Here is a 22,285-nt window from a genome sequence, read left to right on the forward strand (position 1 = left end):
AGGCCCTAAACCGTTTAGGGCTTTGTATGTAATAGTCAGCACCTTGAAATAGTTGCGGAAGCGAATAGGTAGCCAGTGTAAGGTGGCCAGGATGGGGAAAATATGGTGGAATCTTTTCACCCCTGCTAATAGCCTGGCCACCATGTTCTGGACCATTTGAAGCTTCCGCAGCAGTCTCAAAGGAAGCCCCACGTAGAGAGCATAGGTGGGCGTTGCCAAGGGTATTGGGGTGCAGAGGTGGATTGAGCCCCTCTCCTTCTTCCCGTGAGGAAAGGTGTTGGGAAGCAGAAAAGCAGGCCTGGTCAATTCTGTGGATTACACAATGCCTCTGGCCAGGTTTCAAGGTGCCCCTAGGTGTCACAGCACACATGCTTAAAGACATTGATAGACAAAGTCTGACATGTAATACAGAATTGTTCAGCTGTTTTATAATATAACGTAAGATGCTTAGTGCTTTATTGTTTTGATCTTGTGATCCTTTTGAGATGCTTGCATTCTAAAAGGTAGTCTGGAGTGTTTTAAATAAAGGAATAAAATTCAGAAAGGATAAGGATATTACTGCTTAAGTGTATTTAAAGAGAAGAGATAGTTTAAAACAATACAGAACCTTCTTTGCAGGTGCTGAAAAATCAATATTTGACACTTAATGTCAGAATCCTATTGGATATTTATACATGTGCAAGAGTAGTCGCTGAAGTTGCCTCGGCTAGTTGGTGACATGACAGGCCTGGGAGTTCATGCACCCAGCCCCTTGTTAATTAACCATAGCAACTCCCACAATTCCTCCTGTGCACATGTAGATATCCAATAGGAGTTTGGAATGTAAACTTGATTTTCTGTGTCTAGTAATTGTGTGTGTGTATTTTTATGTGTTTTGTTTAGTGCCCAGTAACAACAGTTCAAGATGTTATGAAAGGATTATTTATTTGCTGTCTCTTCCTGGAATACATATCGCTGTCTCAAAGATTTGTCCCAGAGCTTCTCAATTTTCTCCTGAAAATTCTTCATATGGCTACACCTAAGAAAGAAGTACAAGGTAGAAATGTGGGCTTTAATTTGTGGAAGGATGCCAAACACTTTTTCACTTTCCTGCATCTTCCCATGGTTTTATCTGAAATAATGGCAATGTCAAATATTTGTAGAACTTTTGTTGTGCATGTTTGTGTGCCAGAACTAAATGCTATCAGCATGAAAATGATTTATAGAAATTGTTGCCTTTCTTGAAAAATACCAGGTGTTTTTTTCTTCGCTGTATATGAACTTTAAAAACTATAAAATTGGTATAGATTTGGCTTCCATTCCTGCTAAATGAAAATATTAAAAATTCATAAAGCTTTTGATGTTTTAAAATAACTATGTCATCAACTGTCTTTCAATTTCATTTGTTCTTAAACTTTAAAGGGAATTTTTAAAAGCAGGAAGCATATACTACTGCTGTGTATCTGGATATGTAAAATATTTTAACCATAATTTCCATTGGAATCTACTGTTAATAGTAGCTTGAGCATTTTTTTTCTTTGTACAGTGGTGCCTCGCATTACGATATTAATTTGTTCCAGCGCAATTGCTGTAGAACAAAAACATTGTAAAGCGAAATTAAAAAGCCCATAGAAACGCATTAAAACCTGTTTAATGCATTCCGATGGGCTTAAAACTCACAGTCCAGCGAAAATCCTCCATAGGGCGGCCATTTTCACTGCCTGTCTTGCGAGGAATCCATTTTATTTACCCAGTGGCCATTTTGAAACCGCCGATCAGCTGTCGGAAAATCGTAGTTTTGTGAAGAATCGGTTCCCAAAGCAGGGAACCGATCATCGCAAAGCGAAATTCTCCCATAGGAAACATTGTTTTGCGATCACAAAAACGATTGCAAAAAGTTCATCGTAATGCAATTTCGTCATTAAACGAAGCGATCATAATGCGAAGCACCACTGTTTTACAGGAAACATTTATATAAATGATAGATACAGTATGAACACACATTAATTCATTTGCAACTACCATGAAAAAACTTCTAATACATAATAGAGAGAGAAATAATACCCATTTTACAGATATCTCTACATCTCTAGAGCTAAAAGTAACAATTTTATGGTGTGATTCCCCACAAGGTACATGCTCCTCTCACCCACCACTCCTCTTTCATTGGTTTTTAGTTCATTAGTTTCCTTGAGCAGTATTTTCTAATGGGAAAGCAGGATAAAAATGTAATTAATGGCCATTGGTATGAAGATTATTTGTTTGTGTACATTCTTCTTTTCCAGGGCTTACTTTGGTACATCCTTTTGCGTCACTAGGAAAACAGTCAGACGTGCTTGTGGTCTGTGATAAAGCAGACATAGAGACCTGGCAAAAGCAACGTTTTTCACTCCACATTATGACAAGCTCAACAGAAAATAACAGAACAGAAGTAAATCATCTTCGGTATGCTGGGGAAGTAAATTGCACAAGAAACCAATTAAAGGCATTGTATTCTGGGCCAATCAATTAGGTGTTTTGAACCTGTTAGAAAATATTTCCAGTGTCTGGGTGGTGCTAGGAGGTATCCAGAAGCAGCCATTCTCAACAGGAGCCATATGGCCCCTTGAGGAGGTCCTGGCATCTGTGAAGGGGGCCACAGGCTGGAAACAATTCTTCACTCACCATCTTATAAGCTTCATTATGCAACTTACAGAATCCTGATTCAGCCTATATTTATTCATATTGTGTTTATGGCCATGGAAAAAGGTTGAGAATAGCTGTTCGGAATGATAGGTACTTCCTTGCATGCTGCCGAAAAAGGAAAAGATTGTGCGATACAGATTATTTAAAGAAATGGTCCTCATCCTGGTGCTTTCCTTGTATTGTCCTATCCTTAACAGTTCAAAACTGCTGTTGCTACTTCTTTGAAATCTTTGCTAATCCTATTTTTCTTATCTTTTACTTTGCTGCTGCTTCATTTTTTGTCTCTCTCTCACACAGTGTACCGTATTTTTCTGTGTAAAAGATGCTACTTTTTCCTAAAATCATTATACCAAAAATTGAGGGGTGTCTTTTACCTAGAAGTAAGCTGAGATAGCTGAGGAGAGGACAAAATGGTCCATGCCTTGCCTCTGTAAACAGGCTTCCTTTAGTCAGGAGGCTTAGTTTTCTCCAGTCATGATCTTTACGGAACTGACGTCATCATTGGAGGTGGAGCCTGTAGGGTCAGACTCGTAATGTCCAACGTTCTGAGCCCAGAGGCTGAATACTCAAAGCTACGTTTTCTGAATTTGGGGGTTAGAAAAGGGGGAAGTGTTATAAACAGTGGCGTGTTATAAACAGAAAAATTTGGTATGTCATTCTACTGCTGTTTCTCTCCCATTGTCCAAGCTCTTGACTTTGTCCAACTGTAATCAAAAGCTGAAGAAATGCCTCATGAAAAGTTAACACTGCTTTTTAAACAACCGGTTTCCCAGATTTACAAACAGTGCAGAAGACATCCATGCTTCTCTATTCTGCAGCTGTGCAAGAAACTAGCTATACAAACTAGTTGATGCTGTTCTTACAAGCCCTCAAAAGCAGTTCCTATCCCAGCTCCAAGCGAGCAACCCGGGAGTCTGAACTGCTTGCTGGGTCTCAAGGTTACATTCTGCAACCGGACAACAACAGGTCTAGAGAGTTTGGGGGAGTTTGCCTTATCAGAAGAGAGTCTGGAAGTCAATTATAAAGCAGTCACTATGCAAACATGTAGAAAACAAAATAGTAATATCTAGAAGTCACAGATTTATCAAGAACAAATCCTGCAAGACTAATCTGATCTCATTTCTTGCTTGGGTAACCCCCCCTTAAAGACAGAGGGAATACTGTAGACGTGGTATATCTTGACTTCAACAAAATACCTTGACAAAGTGCCCCATGGTATCTTGATTAGCAAGTTAACTAGCTGTGGGCTGGATAGATCAAGTGTCAGGTGGGTACACAGTTGGTTACAGAATTGTACTCAGGGAGTGATGATTATTGGCTCCTCCTTCAACTGGAAGGAGGTAACAAGTGTGATACCCAAGGGCTCAGTCCTGGGTCCTGTGCTATTCAATATTTTTATTAATGACCTGGATCAGGGAATACAAGGAATGCTAACCAAATTTGTGAATGACACAAAACTGGATGGAATAGTTAACACCCTGGAAGACTGAAACAAAATTCAAAATGATCTAGATAGGCTTGAGCACAGGGCTGAAAACAATAGAATGAAATTCAACAGGGTAAGTACAAAGTACTGCAGCTCAGACAAAGAAACCAAACGCACAGTTACAAGATAGGAGATACCTGGCTCAGCAATACTACAAGTGAGATGGATCTTGGAATTGTTGTAGGTCACAAGCTGAATATGAGCCAACACTGTGATGTGGCTATGAAAAAGGCTAATGCTATTTTAGGCTTCATTAAAAGAAGTATAGCCTCCAAATCCTGTGAGGTACTAGTGCCTGTCTCTTTCAGCACTGGTTGGGCCTCATCTTGACTTCTCTGTCCATTTCTGGACACTGCAGTGGTGGGACATATATACTCCTATTGGATTTTTAGAGGAAGAACAGCATTTAAAATGCAGTAATGTGCATATCCCCCTTTATCAGCTGCAAGCATTCTAAGACATCTGGTCGGATGGGGGAAAACTTTCTCTTTTTCAAAATTCCTTCAAAATTTTTCTGACTGCAATATGAGGGAATGCTGATAAGTATTGAGCCTTTCTCAGAAAAAAAATGAACTAGGAAGCTTTAACTGCCATACCATTCTACATATTCCCCCAAGAAGTCAATGCACTTACGGCATCTGTCCTGCAGCTTCTTAAGTCCCTGCAAATAAAACTCTTCCAACTGCTGGTGTAACCACTCAGTTGCAGCATTAGTTGCCTCCAGAACACTCCCAAATCGTTGTCCCTTTAGGTGTTTTTTGAGTTTGGGGAACATCATAGTCAGAAGGAGCCAGGTTGGGAGAATAGGGTGGATGGGGCATCACTTGAAAGCCTAAGGAGGTCAGTTTTGTCATTGTTTCATCTGCAGTGTGTGATGAGGCGTTGTCATGCAAGAGGATGACACCTTTCCAGAGCTTTCCTTGATGTTTTTCCTTGATGTTTTGCCTCAACCTTGTCAATAAAGCACAGTAATATTTTGCATTGATGGTTGAACCCTGTTGAAGGTAGTCCACCAGCAGAACTCCCTTCTTATCTCAAAAAACTGTTGCCGTTTGCTTCTGCACCGACCTTAGCACTCGGAACTTCTTTGGCCTGGGGGAACCACTGTGCCTCCATTCCTTAGACTGTTCCTTTGTCTCAGGATCATAACAGTAGATCCATGTCTCATCACCAGTTACCAGTTTGCCCAGGATATCTGACTCATTTCTTGCTAAATGTTCCAAAACGGCCACTGATGACTCCATATGTTTCCTCTTTTGTTTGGTTGTCAAAAGTTTGGGGATCCACTTTGCTGCCAGTTTTCTCATTTCCAAGTCGTTGTGGATAATGGCACCAACTCTCATGTGATATTCTCAGATATATAGCAATACTTTTAGCTGATATTCGGCGGTCCTCCATGATCATGTCATGGATATCTTTCACATTTGCAGGCATAGAGACAGAAACAGGCCTTCCACTGGGTTTCTCACGTTCAATGCCGAAATGGCCAGTTTAAAAATTGACAACCCAACGTTTAATTGTTGCATATGAAGGGCCACTGTCACCCATAGTTTATGACATTTCATCATGGATCTGTTTGCACCTTTCCCTTGGACAAATTGGCCAATACACCCTGCAATTTTTAGCTCCCTAGCTCATTTTTTTCTGGGAAAGTTGTAATATTTATCACCACCCCCTCGTATTGCCATGACTGTTCTCATAATTTTAATTGTATTTTTAATTGTATTTTAATTGTATTTTAACTGTATTTTAATCATTTTATTTTATTGCATTGAATTTTAATTGTTGTAAGCCGCCCAGAGACCTTTGGGTAGAGTGGGCGGCATATAAATTAAATAAATAAATAAATAAATAAATAAATAAATAAATAATTTAATGCCGCAGCTATTTTGAATTCTGTATTAAATACAAAGAGCTGTGTCATAATATTGAGGAGCCTCATGGTGCAGATGTTAAACTGTAGTACTGCAGACAAGACTCTGCTCATGCCCCGAGTTCAATCCCAATGGATTCAGATAGCCAGCTCAAGGTTGACTCATCCTTCCATCCTTCCAAGGTCGATAAATTGTAAACCATCCAGAGAGTTATATGCAGCACACTTTGTTTTTTCTTTGACAGAGGCATGCTTCAAAAATAGCTGTTGACAATTGTTTTGCAGGTTATCTTGCCTAAGCTTGTGCCTAGAGCTGGTTAAAAAATGTGCAGTTCTGTATGGATCACTCTCATCTTTCCTTGAAATAGTGCAGCCATTTATAAAGCTCCTTAGTACAGACGTATCGCTGATGTACCCTCCACAACTGCAGGTAAAGATTTATTGTTACCTTTTTGAGATGCAATCTACAGAAACATATAGGGAAGCTACCACCCCAGGGAAAAGCATCTTGGATAGTGAATCACAATGATGTGAACAGCATCTGAATCTGTGAAAACACTGATTGACAGAACATTTAAGAGCAAGTAGCTGAGCTAATTTTCAGGTGGCCTTCAATATTACTCAAATATCAATGGGTTTATAAGAAAGCCTTGCCGGATCAGATCAAAAGATCAGTTTTTGTTTCCACAGTGAACATGCAAACAGTTCTTTGAAGCCCACTGGCAGATTATAAATGCACTAGCTCTTCCCCTGAGCAGTTGCTATTCAGTGACATAAACTGTCTGAACCTGGAAGTGCGATTTAGTTATTGTAGCCAATGACTACTAATTCCTGATAGACCTATTTTCCATTTATCAGGATATGTATCAGGATGGAGAATATGTTTGTTATGTATTATGTGAAGGACTTTTCTGTTATTGAATTCTAAATCTAGTATTGTATAAGCATTATGTTGCGGCTTTCTGTATTTTATCTTTTTTCCTTCCCCAATAAATTAAAATGTCCTCTGAGGCCAGGTGTTCCTTCCTCTGGATTAGATTGCCTTCTACATAGTTTCATGGGCTGTTTCAACTGCAGAATCAGTTTATGTAAATTATATTCTGCCTGTACTTTTGTTTTGTTTTTCATAATTCCAATGCCTTTTGAAAGTGGAATCTTTTGATATTTTCAGGAGCTGTGTGAAAATGTTTTAAAGCAGCTGAAAGCCCAAGGACAGTACTGTCCACTGGTGTGTGAAAAGAAAAAACCTGTGCCTTTGAAGCTGTTCACACCAAAAATAGTGAAAGTGTAAGTGTCTCCAGCACTGTAGAATTACAAATGAAAGTTGTGTACAAAATTGGGAAGAATGCATAGACCACGTAAATTGTAAATTGAATGTGATGCAGTACAGATTTTCAGCTGAAAATAAAAGTTGATTTGGCTGCTGGTGTAGGTGGTGCAGTGTGCTGACTGCCTTGTTTGAAGTTAATTATAATAAGAAGGAAAAGTTGAAACATATTATTGAGGTTAACCACATTATCTGCTGCTGTACATAGTTTTTTTTTTTTTTTTCAAAAAAGCAGTATATCAAAGGCAACATAATAACCTGCAATTGGTCATAAGCATTATGTGCTACCTGGAGAGAGGGCATTTGTACCTTCAGTTACGTTGTCAATAAAATGTGATAAAAGGTTGTGTAAACCAGAAATAAACTGAGGTTTTTTACACTGGGTGCTGTAAATATAAAATATGGATAGGCATAACAGGTGAAATGTGATAGAAATTAAATTTCAGTAATTAAAAACTGCCTGTTTCTGTGCCATGCCGTCTCCACTTGTTCCATAATTCCTTTCATGGTGTGGAAGCTGAAGGAGCCATGAGATGGAAGAGAGATGCCTCTGATGATCAAAAATCTCTTCTGCAGGATGATTTTGTTACCAGGGGAGATTTTCAGTAATTAAATATTTCTTCTCTTCTATAGCTTCCATGCTATGAAAGTAATGAAACGTCAGGAAGAACAACCTTCAGAACATGGCCAAAAAGCCCGAAAAACCCACAACAACCATTAGATCCCGGCAGTGAAAGCCTTCGTGAATACATTAATGACACAGGATTTGGAAAAGCTGCAAACATGGAATGTTTTTTATTAACAGAAATCATTCCCTGCCCATGAGGCATAAATTACATAACAGTTTCCACAGGGATTAATTATACAGCAGGATTTCAAAAAAGAATACAACATTACTGTCTTTTTCTGTGTATAAGATGATACTTTTATCTAAAATCTTTAGACTAAAAATTGAGGGTCATCTTATACATGGAAGTAAGCCAAGGAGAGAACAAAATGGCCCATACCTTGCCTCTGCAAACTTAGCTTCCTCCAATCACGAGCCTTATGTAACTGATGTCAGCTGATGCTGAACAAACCAATTGGAACACACCTTGTTGGAGGTGGAGCATGTAGGCAGTGCTCAGATGCAACAGGGACAGTACTGTTATATAAATGTTACCTAATTACTAAATTAAAATGTATTCTGTTTTATGTTTAAAATATTGATTTCTTAATTTTGGGTTAGAAAAGCGTTGGGACTTCTAATCTCATGTGTCTTATACACGGAAAAAAAATCTGTAGAACTATACCTGCCCTGTGTCTCTAACCTTAACATGATGTGATTTTCAATATAACTCCTTAATATTTTTTTTTTGTTAAAATGAATTTTAACTAATTAGAATGGAAATAAGGTACCCCTCACACATTAAAGGTATTGGAAGTTTTGCTAAGTCCAGCATAAATTTGTGCGTAAGAATGTCATTTCTAATTTCAGCCTCGAATTTGGAAGAAAACAAGAAAGTAATAAGAAAGAGCAGGAAAGAAAACGTCTGATTCATAAACACAAACGTGAACTTAAAGGAGCTGTTCGTGAGATTCGCAAAGATAACCAATTTCTTGCCAGAATGCAGCTTGCAGAAATCATAGACAGGTAATTCATTATTGTTTTATGCTCCACATACTTTATGTTGGGCATTTATTATTTATAATAATTGTAATTTTTCATTGTCTTCCTTGAGACAATTACAAAAAAAACATAGCTGCTAACATCAGTTATACACAACAATTTCTGTGTAGCAATATAAATTTTGGGTAAAAACAAACACTTCATTTGGCAAAGTGTTTATTTGTACAGTGTGTGAGTAGTGTTGCCTGTGAATATGATATCACATACCATAATTTTCTGTGTATAAAACTACACTTTTTTCTTAAATAATTAGACACAAAATTGAAGGTTGTTTTATACACGGAAGGCAGGCGCTTTCCCTGCCTTTTGCGAAGCCACAGAGTAAAGCAGCCGTGAAAGGGCGGCACACCCGCACCCCTTTGATCCTGAAGCAGGCATGAAAGGGCGTCAGGATCAAAGGGGTGCAATCCTGCCGCCCTTTTATGGCTATGTTACCCATTTCCTAAGCCCCACAGGATTTAGGAAATAGTGTTAACATTAACTTCCAAGAGCCTTTTGAATATTGTAGTTTCAATGTTAGAGGAAGTTATGTTAAAAGGAGAGTAAGCATCCATAATCAATGGTAATTTGTAAAGAATTCAGGTAATGTATTCTCAGCATGCTATTAACTGAAGCATAAATATGGTGTAGCTGATATATAAGATTGCCTTGCGTTCCAAAGCCATCAAGCTGTTAATCATTGATGAGGAGAATATATACATTTCAGCTCACATTGAACATAGGTTGAGCCCTTTGCTAAATAATTTGTGTGTGTGTGTTTTCAGAATTGTGAGTTCTGAAAATGAAACAAACCCATTTATAGCTTATTTGTCAAAGCATAAACCTGCAAGTGGTGGCTCCAGATTTCTGATATTCTGGTTCGGGTTCAGTTGTCTCAAAAGTAGAACATAATTGTCTTGCATCTCCTTCTGGGTAATAGTCAGGATAGAAATTAGGTAAATAAATTAAATAGAATAAATATGTGCAATGTTTCATTGTGCATTTAGATTCAAAATAATCAGTGCAACTTTATTTTAATTTTCAGGGATTCGGAAAGAAAAAGAAAAGTGAAACAGCTGTTCAGGAGCCTTGCTGAGCAGGAAGGAGATTGGAAGGCAATGAAGAAAAAGAAGTTTTAAATAATGTACTTATGTTGTATAGAAGACAGCAATAGATACTTGTATTTCTAATATGATTTGGAATATATTTGTAACATGAATCTTATATGGTTACAGTATTTCTTGGAAAAGCAAACAAAGTGGATGTATATGTATGGGAATAACCATATTGTTAATAAAATATCCAGTTGTCTTTGGCATACTTTTAAAAAGTTAGTGTTTGCCTCAGTTCATCAGATCTGAGTATCTCTGATACCAGCCTGCACAAAGTCGCATGCAACAGCCAACTACCACAGCGGATTCAAACAGTGAAGCAATCACAAGCAGTGTGGGCATTTTCATTCCTTTAATTGGTTAAGTGCTGCCTAATTAAAACCAGCTGAAAACATTAACATTTATATATGTTGTCCCCTATATTCAAAGTACACCAAAATAAATATCTAGTGGATTCCGCTCTCAGTTCAATAAATTCTGTGACCCAACTCCCAAAAGTTTGTGCATTGCACGTTGTGTTTGTCTTTTCCTCTCAGTATGAACTTCATTCACTCTAAAATATACTGTATTTAATTTATTATCATCAAACACCAGCACCAGACAAATTGTGCAGTACACAACAAAACAGAACAGGCACCTACATTATGCCAAGCAATACATCCTCAAAGTATGTAAAATGTATGTGATAATTATCCAAAACTGGAGAAAAAAATCACTGTGTTAGAGAACTGCAGCAAGCTACGGCAGCTGCATAGAATTCAAGCACTTTCATAGTAATATTGAATAATGCCAATCATACAACTCCTGTAGGACCTCAGACATTGGGAGAGTTCAGATGTTACAAACAGGCTTCTGTTAAGCTAGGAACATGTAAGCAGTACACTCGCCTCCGCATGCCATCTAGGTTGTCCTCTACCACTGGCTGCTTAGTCTGAGGAGGAGCTCAGATGGCCCTTCCCTGCCTCCTCCAGCAGCTAATCAATGTGGCTGCACAGGGAGACTCTCCTGCCTTCTCCCAGGAGTGGTTGGCTGCCAGAGGAGGCAGGGAAGGGCAACCCAAACTCCTTCCTGGACTGGGCAGCTGGTGACAGAGGACAACCTGGGCGACATGTGGAGGCTTGTGAGTGGGTCAGCCAGCCAGGGAGTGGTTGGAGGGAACATGCGGCTGTTGTGCAGCACAAGTTGTATTATGCTGCACGACTTAAGTCGTGCCTATCTTTAGATGAAACCTAACAAACTGAAAAGCTAGAGGCATTCCTGGCAACCATAAGGCAAATCAGGATAGGGATTCAGCTTGTACCAGATGAGATTACACTTCACCTAAAAAGTCAGGTTCATAGCTTGGTTGAGCTCCTGGACTCAAACCTGAGCTTTGATGCAGTGGTTTCAGTGGTGGCCAGGAGTGCATTTGCACAGTTAAAGCTGGTGTGCCAAGTGCTCATTCATTGAGATGTCTAACCCAGTCACGGTGGTACATGCCTTAGTGACTTCCTTGTTGGATTACTGCAACATGCTGTACGGGGGGGAGCTTTTTAAGAGTGGTTGGAAACCTCAGCTGGTTTTAAATGATGCGGCCAGACTGCTGACTGGCACTGGTTATACGAAGCATGTATGTCCCTTGTTACAATAGTTTCACTGGCTGCTAGTTGGTTTCTAGGCCCTATTCAAAGTTCTAATTATTTCCTGTAAAAGCCTACATGGCTTGGGCCCAAGCTGTTTGAAGGATCATATCATCTCATATGAGCCTCCACAGTTTTTAAGATCTGGAGAGGCCCTCTTGGTTCCACTGTCTTCAGAAGATTGTTTGGTGACGACACAAGAGAGGCGCTTCTCAGTGGCTACTCCCAGGCTTTGGAATGTGTTGCCCGTCCTGTTTAGGCAAAGATTTTCCTCTTCAAGCAGGCTTTTGAGCAGTAAGCAGGAATGCCAGTTTATTAACTTACAGATGTTTAAATGTTTTTAAATAGTTTTTAATCTTAATACTTGGTAAATTGTTCTTCTCACATTTCTCAGTCTGTGTCCCCTTTCAAACGTGCCAGTTGACCCCAGGGAGTCAAATGCCGCCCACTGAGAATGGCTGGTTTATATAAATCATTTCCGCATTGATTTCAAAGTGTTAATGATGACATATAAAGCCCTAAACGAGTGGTACCCAACCTTTTTAATGCCAGGAACCGGTTTTGTTGATGACCATTCTTCCAAGGACCGGGGGGGGGGCTGCTGCCGCTGGCATCTGTGAATCGGGGTGTGGGGGGGAGACTGCATGGGGGTACTTGTTATGCAGTAGGTTGTTGGAGGATAGCTATGAATCAAACACATTACATGTATTGTGCCCTTTGTCCCCACCCCCACCCCGGAGTAAAGAGGCAAGACACAGGTGTTGGATTAATTAGGGCCACACTTTATTAACTTTAATTCTTGTTGTTCCCAAGCAGGGGGGCCTATAGTTAAAATAAAAACCAAAATAAAAATACATAAACAGAGTAAGTCCATGCTGGGACTGCAAAAAAAAACCCACTAAAAAACAAAACACCGGCCCTCAAATCCCACCCCCCCCCCCCGCAACAAAACAAAAACTTTTTTTTAAAGCAGCACCTTACTGGAACAAACCAGCCAAGCCTCCTCAGCCTCCCAGGGAACTCCTTTTCTCCCCTGCTTTTTGAAGGGGGGGAGAAGGAACTGACCCTCCAATGTGTGCCAGCGTGCAGGTGTCCTCCACTCCCCCTTCCCTGCCAGCCTGCAGCCGTCGAGCCGCACCTTCCTCCATGTCCAAACAAATCCCTGTGCAGTTCTGGAGTGGAGACGGGGTGGGGGGTCCTTTTCCAGGGGTGGATGAATCTCCTCCTCCTGCTGTCCCCCTCAGCCCGTCCCGTCGCTCTCTTAATGGGGGGGGCAGGAAGAGGAGGGAGGGCTAATTAAGACCTGGTGGCTTGTGCCAGGCATGCCTGGCGCAGCTTGTTGGCTGCTGCCAGAGGCTACCGGGGCACCCAGCCCACCTTTCCAGGCCAGGCCCACGGAGCTTTGAAATCCAGAACACAGATCCTGCCTTGCGCCACCTCAGGAGTAGCAGTAGTCGTAGAAGTAGGGGTGGAGGGGGTGGCCGTGTTGTGCCGGAGGAGCTGTCGGCGCCCCAGATGCCGCCGCTGTCACCGCCACCCTCTCCCGCAGCAGCAGGGACGCCCTGCCAAGCTGCACCCTTGGCCACCCACCGTGTCTACCCGGGCAGCCTCTTGCCCGGCCAAGGTCCAGAGAGGCCAGCACTACCAACTTCCAGCCCACCTCCAAGCTCCGAAAGGGGCCCCCAGCTGCCACTGCCATCTCTTCCTGTCCTAGCTGGGCTCTCTCCCGGAAGGGCCAGCATGGCATGGCATGCGGGTGGAAGGACTGCCCAGGGAGAGCGGAGGGGGGAGGCAACTGCACTGAATGGGAGGCGGGTGTAGCCTCCTCTTCCCGCTCTGCCAGGGGTCCCAGGGCAACAGGGCAAGATGCACTGGGCTCCTCTTCCCAGGGACGGTGACAGAGGGGGGAACCCAAGGATGGGGCTTATCTCTGTCTTCTGCACCTGTGTCGCTCGCTTGCCCGTCTGTCTGCCCATTGGTCCATCCTTCCTTCTTCCGGGCAGTGGTGGCCCAGCCTCACTTTGGTGTGGGTGGGTGGCCGCGCCGCCACCACAAGGGTCGGAGTGAAGTTCCAACGGGAGGCCCCAGAAGGCGGAAGTTCTGCGGACGAGCATCAGCGTCCCATGCGATCCAGCCCGGACCACTTCCCGGGAAGGGTTGGCCAGGCAGGAAGCAATAGGATCGCTGGTACGCGCTCCTGCACATCCGCTTGCCCTGGATGGGGTGGTGCTGAGCCCCATGGCCGGCTGTTGGCACTTCCCATGCGGGCTGCCCCACAAGGTGCATTGGGGGAACGGTTACCACAAGCGAGACACACCCACCTACGAGGATGACACGTCCCCCTGAGCGGGGGGGGGCAGAGGTCCGTGTCCACGGCCCAGTTCTGGCAAGCCCGCGGACCTGCAGTGGGCCGCGGACCGGGGGTTGATGACCCCTGCCCTAAACGGTTTAGAGCCTCGATACCTGGCAGAACCCCTTCTCCCACCTATATCTACTCGAGTCACTCGTCATAGCCAGGAAAGACGGTCGATGAGCCTAACGCCGAGAGAGGCCTGGAAAGAACCAGTGGACTCCTTTCGTCATTTAAGCGAGCAACACGGCACTGCTGTTGGATGATGAGAAAATGCAGAGAGAAAGAGACGGCCCATAGAAAAATATAGGCTCTTGCCCCAACTGAATGACATAGTGGAGGTTGATGGCTTTGAGAGGTCAATATGTCGGTGATCCTGCTCTGGATGTTATTCTGAACTTTACAAGAGCCATCCGAAGTAGGAAACCTTCTTGTCAAAAGGAGCTTAGTATCTCACACAGGGCTTTCAATATCTAAACTAAAATCCAGAGCAGATTGGCCACAGCACTGACCTTGAAGACACCAGCCTTTGCTGAAATGTCGCCATAAGGGATAAACTACGAGGCTGGCTCTATCCCTTCTCCTTTTGTCCCATGATAGATTGAGTTCCAGTGGTTGATGGGAAGCTAGGGAAGCGTTAGTCACATCTGGCCTTAATTTTCAATGGATTATTTTCCCATTAAATATAAGGCAAACAAAATCTTTATTGTGCTATCAGTAGACGATTCCAATATGAAAATAGGATTAATGCACCAATTTAGGGCAGAATCCAAAGTCCCAGATAAGCTTGCTGAAGAAGGTTTGGATTTGGCATAAGTCCCTTTTGCCGGCACAACTATCTTTCTGCCGGCCTAGCCCCCTTGTTGTTTAGTCATGCCCGACTCTTCGTGACCCCATGGACCAGAGCACACCAGGCTCTCCTATCTTCCACTGCCTCCCGGAGTTGGGTCAAATTCATTCTGGTAGCTTCAACGCTAAGGTTGAGAGTGGGTGAGGCCTGTGCCGGCTGTCCAATAATGACCCAGGAGGCTGAGAGTGGGCAGAAGTCTACTCTAAGGGACCCAAACTACCCTCCCAGAAATTAACCAGGAGGCTGAGGGTGGGCAGGATTAGGATCAGATGGATCCATGCAGCCCCCCAATCATGAGCCAGGGGGCAGAGGGAGTAGTTGGGAGTCAACCCGGCTGCCCAATGATGGGGGAAAAGAGCCCAAGTTAAGTCCCTAAACATTACCCAACCAGAAAAGAAGACAGGAAGATGGACAGCGAAAGGTCAGACCCTGAGCTGTGTAGAGTTGTGTCAGAGAAACTACAGCACCTGTGTTCCCTAACATGCCCAGCCTAGGAATGGTTGCCCAAAGTACAACTCTGCACAGCTCTGGTTGCCATAGTTGCCATTGATGATGAGTTCGAAGGGAGGGGAAAGGGAATAACATGAGGCCATCCCATGGAAGGAGGGTGGCATCGCATGTAGGGAGGTAGCTAAGAGCAAAGGGATGGGTTTCGGTAGGAGAATCCTTGGGAAATGCTTGGGAATGTGAAAGACAGCTCTGCAGTTCCAAAAATGTGGGGAGAGGGCAAGACGGATCACATCCTGCAGGAATGGCCGGAGAGGATAGCCCCAATCAGCTGGAGTAGGGGAAACATGGCCATCAGCATCTGTATGAGTCCTCCCTGTTCCCTCCCATTTGCCATGCACTAAACGTATCCAACCAGTAGCCTTGGCCGGCAGGCCAGCTCTCCAGCAGACGAAGCAGACTGGATGCCTCCAGCACCTGGGCATCATGATCTGATCCAGGCATAGTGCCATTCACATAGGTAAAAGTTCCCTGGGCATTAGCAGAGGCTATTATGTTAGTGGCATTTATGAGTTATTTTTCACTTCCCCTTTCACCTTTTTACAGCCAGGACCCTCCCTCAGCAGGCATTTCCCAGTATGCCTACCAAGGCTGCAGCAGTCGGGGCTGGACTCCCCAAACCCCCTCCTCCGATGGGGACCAAACGCTCTTAGCTTCAGGAAGAGTCTCCCCAAAGGGGACAGAACCAGGATTCTGCTGGAGAAGCATCGAGAAACCCATCAGTCAAAAAGACTGTGTTCGGCCAGAGGGCTTGTCAAGCGCATCACCACACCGTAGTCTGCCTTTCTTCAGAGAGACCCTTGCCTCCCTGGTGCCAGCAGTGGGGATATTGAAAAGAGTTTAAAACCCAGTCACTCTCCCTGACTCAGAGATCCCGGGTTTTGGCATCAGGAAAGCTGCCACTCTAACCATCTCTCAGAAAACAGAGCAGAGGAAAGACCAGAGAGTCCCTGGGAGCAAAAAAGCAGTTTATTTTGAACTCAAAAATCACAAACAGTCACAAATGCATTTCGTGTGAATTCAAGTGTACCTATGTGTTTAGCTCACTTATAGCTAATAGCCACCTGTTTATATATTTTGGATGTCTTATTCACTTCACAGCTACAAAAAGAGTGGAGAGAAGAGAAAGAAGGCTCAGGCAATGAGAGAGCCATCCTGGCTGTGAAGAATGCTATCTATAGGCCTTGAAACTGGGGAGGAATTTTTTGGCTTCCCTTGGTGTGCTAATTAGGCACACCTGGTGACCTCCAGGAGCTACTCTTCCAGGAGTTACCAATTAGTTGGCTTCAGAAAGGACTGCACCTGATTGGTTGGAAAGGTTGCAGGCCCTGATGGAGGGTGATGGGACATAAGGCCAGCCAGAGGAAATGGCTGAGTTCAGCAGTTCTGGGCAGCAGTTTTATTCTGGCTGGAACATGTCCTCCAGCCTGCTGTTATGAGGAACTCTGTTTGCGCGCTGGAACCTTGTTACTCTGTGGGGAGAGCTGAGAGGTAAGAAGCTGTTATTGTTTTTGGTGGGAACAGCTCTTAGTTGCCTAAATCTCAGAATAGGCTTTGTCCTTAAGGTTGCTTTTGAGCCTGGATGTCCTTTTGCATCACCCTGGCTCAAAGCATGACTAAAGTGGTCAGTGCATCCTCTCTGTAAGAGGCTTCACACTCCACTAATAGTGAACCTGGAAGAGTCTAGAAAAAATCTATTAAGCTGGGTCAGCAGTTCCTTTCAACTGGTTTAGCTTTGCTTGTTGACTCAGGGGAATGCATTTCCCCAGAACGGTGTTGACTTTGCTGTTAGTCTTTGAGTATTGATTAGGGGGAAGAGTTGTTCAGAAACGGGATGTGAAATGCTATGATTGTCTCATAGAGTTGAAAACATTTTGCAGGAAACTGTTGAATAAGACAGGTAAACCTTAGAAGGAAGTACTTGTTTTGTTCTTCATTTTAAAGCAGCTTATTTAAGGCACATAAAATAAACAGATGTATTAAAAAAAATTCTGGGCCTTGTTTTATTAATCCTCTGAGAAAACAATGGAGGAGTGCAGAGCCATCTTTTCAACATACCAAATTAGCAGCCTATATATATCAGGGAAAGCAATCAAATAAAATAAAATCAATAGTGGGCAAAGCATCATTAACACAGTGGCAGAGATAGAACTGTTCTTCTACATCAATAAAAGCTGGTTGGAATTGGACTGTCTTCACAGTCTGTCCAGGAGCTATTAAGGGACGTGTGCCGCAAGGCCTTTCCCCCACATAGCAAACCAGATGAGCTTGCCAAATGCCAGTCTAAGAGTGCAAGCAGCTTTTCAGGTTGAGAGAAAGGATGCATCTGAGCCATCTTTACAGGGGAAGCACTGGCCTCTGTTGCCAGTTTAAGTACAGGATGAAGTGGAGGTATGGAGTTGAAGTGCTGTAGTAAGTCAAATATTATGAAATGCTGCATGTGTGAAGGAGAATTTATTTTTGTAGTTGATCTTTCCAGCATTTCTGTGAATGCTGATTATTGTTTTCTTCCCTTTAATTTAGTGATGCAAAATACATTAATATGAAGTATAAATTTTTCTTACAATTAGTTCCATGGAGATAATGAAACTTTAAAAAATAGAAGGTTTATGTAGTATTGGACAAGGTTATTGCATTGCAAATCCTTTTTTGAAAGTTCTCCACCTGATGTTGCTTAAAACCAAATGAGAATTGTAACACAGTGGTTGAGAACACGGTTCGAAACAGGTGAGAACGCGTGTTTATCCATGTAAGGATTAAAGACTAGTACACAACATCACTTAGGTTACTTCAGATTAAAAGCAGCAGTCAAAAAGAGTGAATGAGTGTCAGGAGTTAAGATCAAAGCATACAGTTGATTCAGGATTGTCAAATGGCCATGGTAAAGGTGCGGTTTCCCACATTTACACTATTCTCATCTGACAGTTTTTTCCTTGTGTAAAGAAGAAAGATCTTGTGTGCCAGATTTTAAATTTCTATTTTACCTATCTTGTTCTAATATTCTTGACTGATTTTTTGTGGATGGAAATGTCAGGGTTCTAGTTCCTCCAGTGGTTTTTTTTTTTTTTGCTTAGAGCTGTGTTGCCAAATGCAAACTCGAACAATGCAGGTTTGTTGCCTTTAATGCTTCTGTGAACATACAGCAGAAGTATTTCAGTGCAAAAGTACTTATTTCTGGAAAAAAAAATTAGTATTCTGACCATTGCAATTTTGCCTTCTTTTCTCCCTGCAGAATGTCAGAGATGTGCACGTTGCATTAGAAAGCACAGTGAGCCATCAAGTGCAAGCACGTGAACTCTTGGTTGAAAGAACTGGAGTGACTGTTTTATATGCCAAATGGCTTCTGCATCTGCTGAAACATCTCACGCCTGAGAGACATCCTAGACTATAGTGATCAAGAAACAAAGACTAAAGGTTTAGGTGATCACAGAAGAAAAAGCAATTAACTTTAGAGACAAGCAAGAAGTCAGTGGACATGTAGATGTCCGCCAGCGGAATTCCTAGGGCGACGCCCCGAGAACTCCCTTTTATTAACCTCAACAAACTTACAGATTTTTGACAGAATTCAGATGGGACACTAGTTACCTAACGGCCACTTAGGATTGGCCAGACAAAGCCTTTGAAGTTCTGCTGTAACTCGAAGGGAAAATAGTCAGAATGAATGAGTCACCGCTCCCCTTCAGGAGCCCTTGTCATTGTGGCAGGAGAGTGTGCTCTGCACTGAAGAACAGATATCAGCTAGTGACCTTGAGGAGGGCGTTCTCACGCTAGACCATATGGAAGTGCTATGTTTTCTAAACTGGACCTTGAAACATAGTCCAGCAATTCTTTTTTCTTTCAACTTGTGACTGACGGCCATTGTCAAAAAGAGAGAAAAATGCCTCCTAATGACTACAGAATATGGGGTGCAGAACCGCGCTCGTGCTGGCCGGAAAACTACGGGGGGGAAGACAGGGCTCGCGTCGAGGAGGGAATGACTGCGGGGGGGGGGAGAAGAACTGCAGTTGTGGTGGGCAGGAAGAGACCATGGGCATTAGATGGGATGCGTCAAGGAGGCATTGACAAGAAAGTGGGGTGGGTGGGTGGGTGGGTGGGCGGGCGGGACCATGCTTGTGTTGGGCCAGTAAAGGGAGGGTGGGGATAGATGGGGCTTGAGGGGAGGGGAGACAAGAGGGTTGGGGATGAAGGGGTATTTGGGGCAGGCAGGGCATGAAATGATCATTCTATGGGTGTGTTTCTACCCATTTAACGCACACTTCTGCCTAAAATAGTGTGCTGTATCCCAAACTCCAAGTCAGTTTTTCCCAGAAGCTACAAACTACGACTCATCTATTATGGGTGTTTTCTCTACCCCAAGAGAGAGAGTGAAAAACTGACTGTATCCTCTTGAGGGAATCCCATGAAAAGCATTTCCTTGACATCCACCCAGGTAGGGCCTGAGAAATATGTCCCCAACCCCAATACTAAAATTGCCCCATCAGTGGCTCTTCCTGAAATGAGACAATGCAAAGGCTGCTTATTTCCTTGGCTGATGGGAAGCTTCTCACATGTTATTGTGAATTCAACAGGCTTTCGTCGTCACCTTTTAGAGAGCGGTGCTGTTTTAAAGCTGAGGCAGGAGAAATATTTCATGTACCCGTCTCATGTGGGTAGGTGTCAAGATAATCCTTGTATTGAATTTATTCAGGAAGGGAAGCATTGGCTTCTCTTCCTTTAGAGGGAAATAGGCAGGCTTGGCGTCGTCTCATTTTAGGGGATTGGTGTGTCCTTAGGCGCCTTTCATCTTGGATTAGGCGACGTATTTCCTCTACCCGTCTTGTATGATTGGTTGTCAAGGAAATCCCTTCTGTGGGCTTTCCTGAACAGAAGTGGAGGTTTTCCTTCTGTTCAAAGACAACATCAGGATTGGCATCGTCGTAATTTGGTTTGTCACAGTGCGCTTTTTATTATGGAGAAGTATGTCCTTTACCCCTCCTGTGTGGTTGGTTTTCTAGGAAATGACTTTCTTGTGCTTTCTTGAAGAGAAATAGTCATTTCTCTTCTGTTGAAGGAAAATATCAGTCTTTGCATCGTCGCATATTGGGGGACTGGTGCGTCCTTAGGCGCCTTTCATCTTGGATTAGGCGACGTAGTTCCTCTACCCGTCTTGTGTGATGGGTTGTCAAGGAAATCCCTTCTGTGGGCTTTCCTGAACAGAAGTGGAGATTTTCCTTCTGTTCAAAGACAACATCAGGCTTGGCATCGTCGTAATTTGGGGGAGTGATATGTCACCGTGCACTTTTTATTATGGAGAAGTATTTCCTTTACCCGTCCTGTGTGGTTGGTTTTCTAGGAAATGAGTTTCTTGTACTTTCTTCTGTTCAAGAAAAATATCAGTCTTTGCATCGTCGCATATTGGGGGACTGGTGCGTCCTTAGGCGCCTTTCTTGGATTAGGCGACGTATTTCCTCTACCCGTCATCTGTGATTGGTTGTCAAGGAAATCCCTTTTGTGGGCTTTCCTGAACAGAAGTGGTGGTTTTCCTTCTGTTCAAAGACAACATCAGGCTTGGCATCGTCGTAATTTGGGGGATGGGTATGTCACAGTGTGCTTTTTATTATGGAGAAGTATTTCCTTTACCCGTGCTGTGTGGTTGGTTTTCTAGGAAATGACTTTCTTGTGCTTTCTTGAAGAAAAATATCAGTCTTTGCATCGTCACATATTGGGGGACTGGTGCGTCCTTAGGCGCCTTTCATCTTGGATTAGGCGACATAGTTCCTCTACCCATCTTGTGTGATTGGTTGTCAAGGAAATCCCTTTTGTGGGCTTTCTTAAACAGAAGTGGAAGTTTTCCTTCTGTTCAAAGACAACATCAGGCTTGGCATCGTCGTAATTTGGTTTGTCACAATGCGCTTTTTATTATGGAGACGTATTTCCTTTACCCGTCCTGTGTGGTTGGTTTTCTAGGAAATGACTTTTATGGGCTTTCTTGAAGAGAAATAGTAATTTCTTTTCTGTTGAGGGAAAATAGCAGTCTTTGCATCATCGCATTTTGGGGGAGTGGTGCGTCCTTAGGCACCTTTCTTGGATTAGACGACGTATTTCCTCTACCCGTCTTGTGTGATTGGTTGTCAAGGAAATCCCTTTTGTGGGCTTTCCTAAACAGAAGTGGAAGTTTTCCTTCTGTTCAAAGACAACATCAGGCTTGGCATCGTCGTAATTTGGGGGAGTGATATGTCACCGTGCACTTTTTATTATGGAGAAGTATTTCCTTTACCCGTCCTGTGTGGTTGGTTTTCTAGGAAATGAGTTTCTTGTACTTTCTTGAAGAGAAATAGTCATTTCTCTTCTGTTCAAGAAAAATATCAGTCTTTGCATCGTCGCGTATTGGGGGACTGGTGCGTCCTTAGGCGCCTTTCTTGGATTAGGCGACGTATTTCCTCTACCCGTCATCTGTGATTGGTTGTCAAGGAAATCCCTTTTGTGGGCTTTCCTGATCAGAAGTGGTGGTTTTCCTTCTGTTCAAAGACAACATCAGGCTTGGCATCGTCGTAATTTGGGGGATGGGTATGTCACAGTGTGCTTTTCATTATGGAGAAGTATTTCCTTTACCCGTCCTGTGTGGTTGGTTTTCTAGGAAATGACTTCCTTGTGCTTTCTTGAAGAAAAATATCAGTCTTTGCATCGTCACATATTGGGGGACTGGTGCGTCCTTAGGCGCCTTTCATCTTGGATTAGGCGACGTAGTTCCTCTACCCATCTTGTGTGATTGGTTGTCAAGGAAATCCCTTTTGTGGGCTTTCTTAAACAGAAGTGGAAGTTTTCCTTCTGTTCAAAGACAACATCAGGCTTGGCATCGTCGTAATTTGG

At 43.1% G+C, this 22,285-nt stretch overlaps 1 protein-coding gene across 1 annotated transcript in view; it reads left to right on the forward strand.

Annotated features, from left to right (window-relative positions):
* Nucleotides 1-10,328, forward strand: part of NOP14 (NOP14 nucleolar protein) — a 36,322-nt gene extending 25,994 nt beyond the window's left edge. Inside the window, exons 13-18 of the mRNA XM_073000997.2 lie at nucleotides 883-1,036; nucleotides 2,265-2,424; nucleotides 6,309-6,453; nucleotides 7,195-7,310; nucleotides 8,828-8,983; nucleotides 10,044-10,328. Of these exons, the coding sequence (XP_072857098.2) occupies nucleotides 883-1,036; nucleotides 2,265-2,424; nucleotides 6,309-6,453; nucleotides 7,195-7,310; nucleotides 8,828-8,983; nucleotides 10,044-10,137 (825 nt within the window). The 3' untranslated portion in view covers nucleotides 10,138-10,328. The remainder of the gene's footprint in view (nucleotides 1-882; nucleotides 1,037-2,264; nucleotides 2,425-6,308; nucleotides 6,454-7,194; nucleotides 7,311-8,827; nucleotides 8,984-10,043) is intronic.
* The last annotated feature ends 11,957 nt before the right edge of the window (nucleotides 10,329-22,285 follow it).

This window comes from Pogona vitticeps, chromosome 5 (genome assembly GCF_051106095.1).
Source record: "Pogona vitticeps strain Pit_001003342236 chromosome 5, PviZW2.1, whole genome shotgun sequence".
Lineage (NCBI taxonomy): Eukaryota > Metazoa > Chordata > Lepidosauria > Squamata > Agamidae > Pogona > Pogona vitticeps.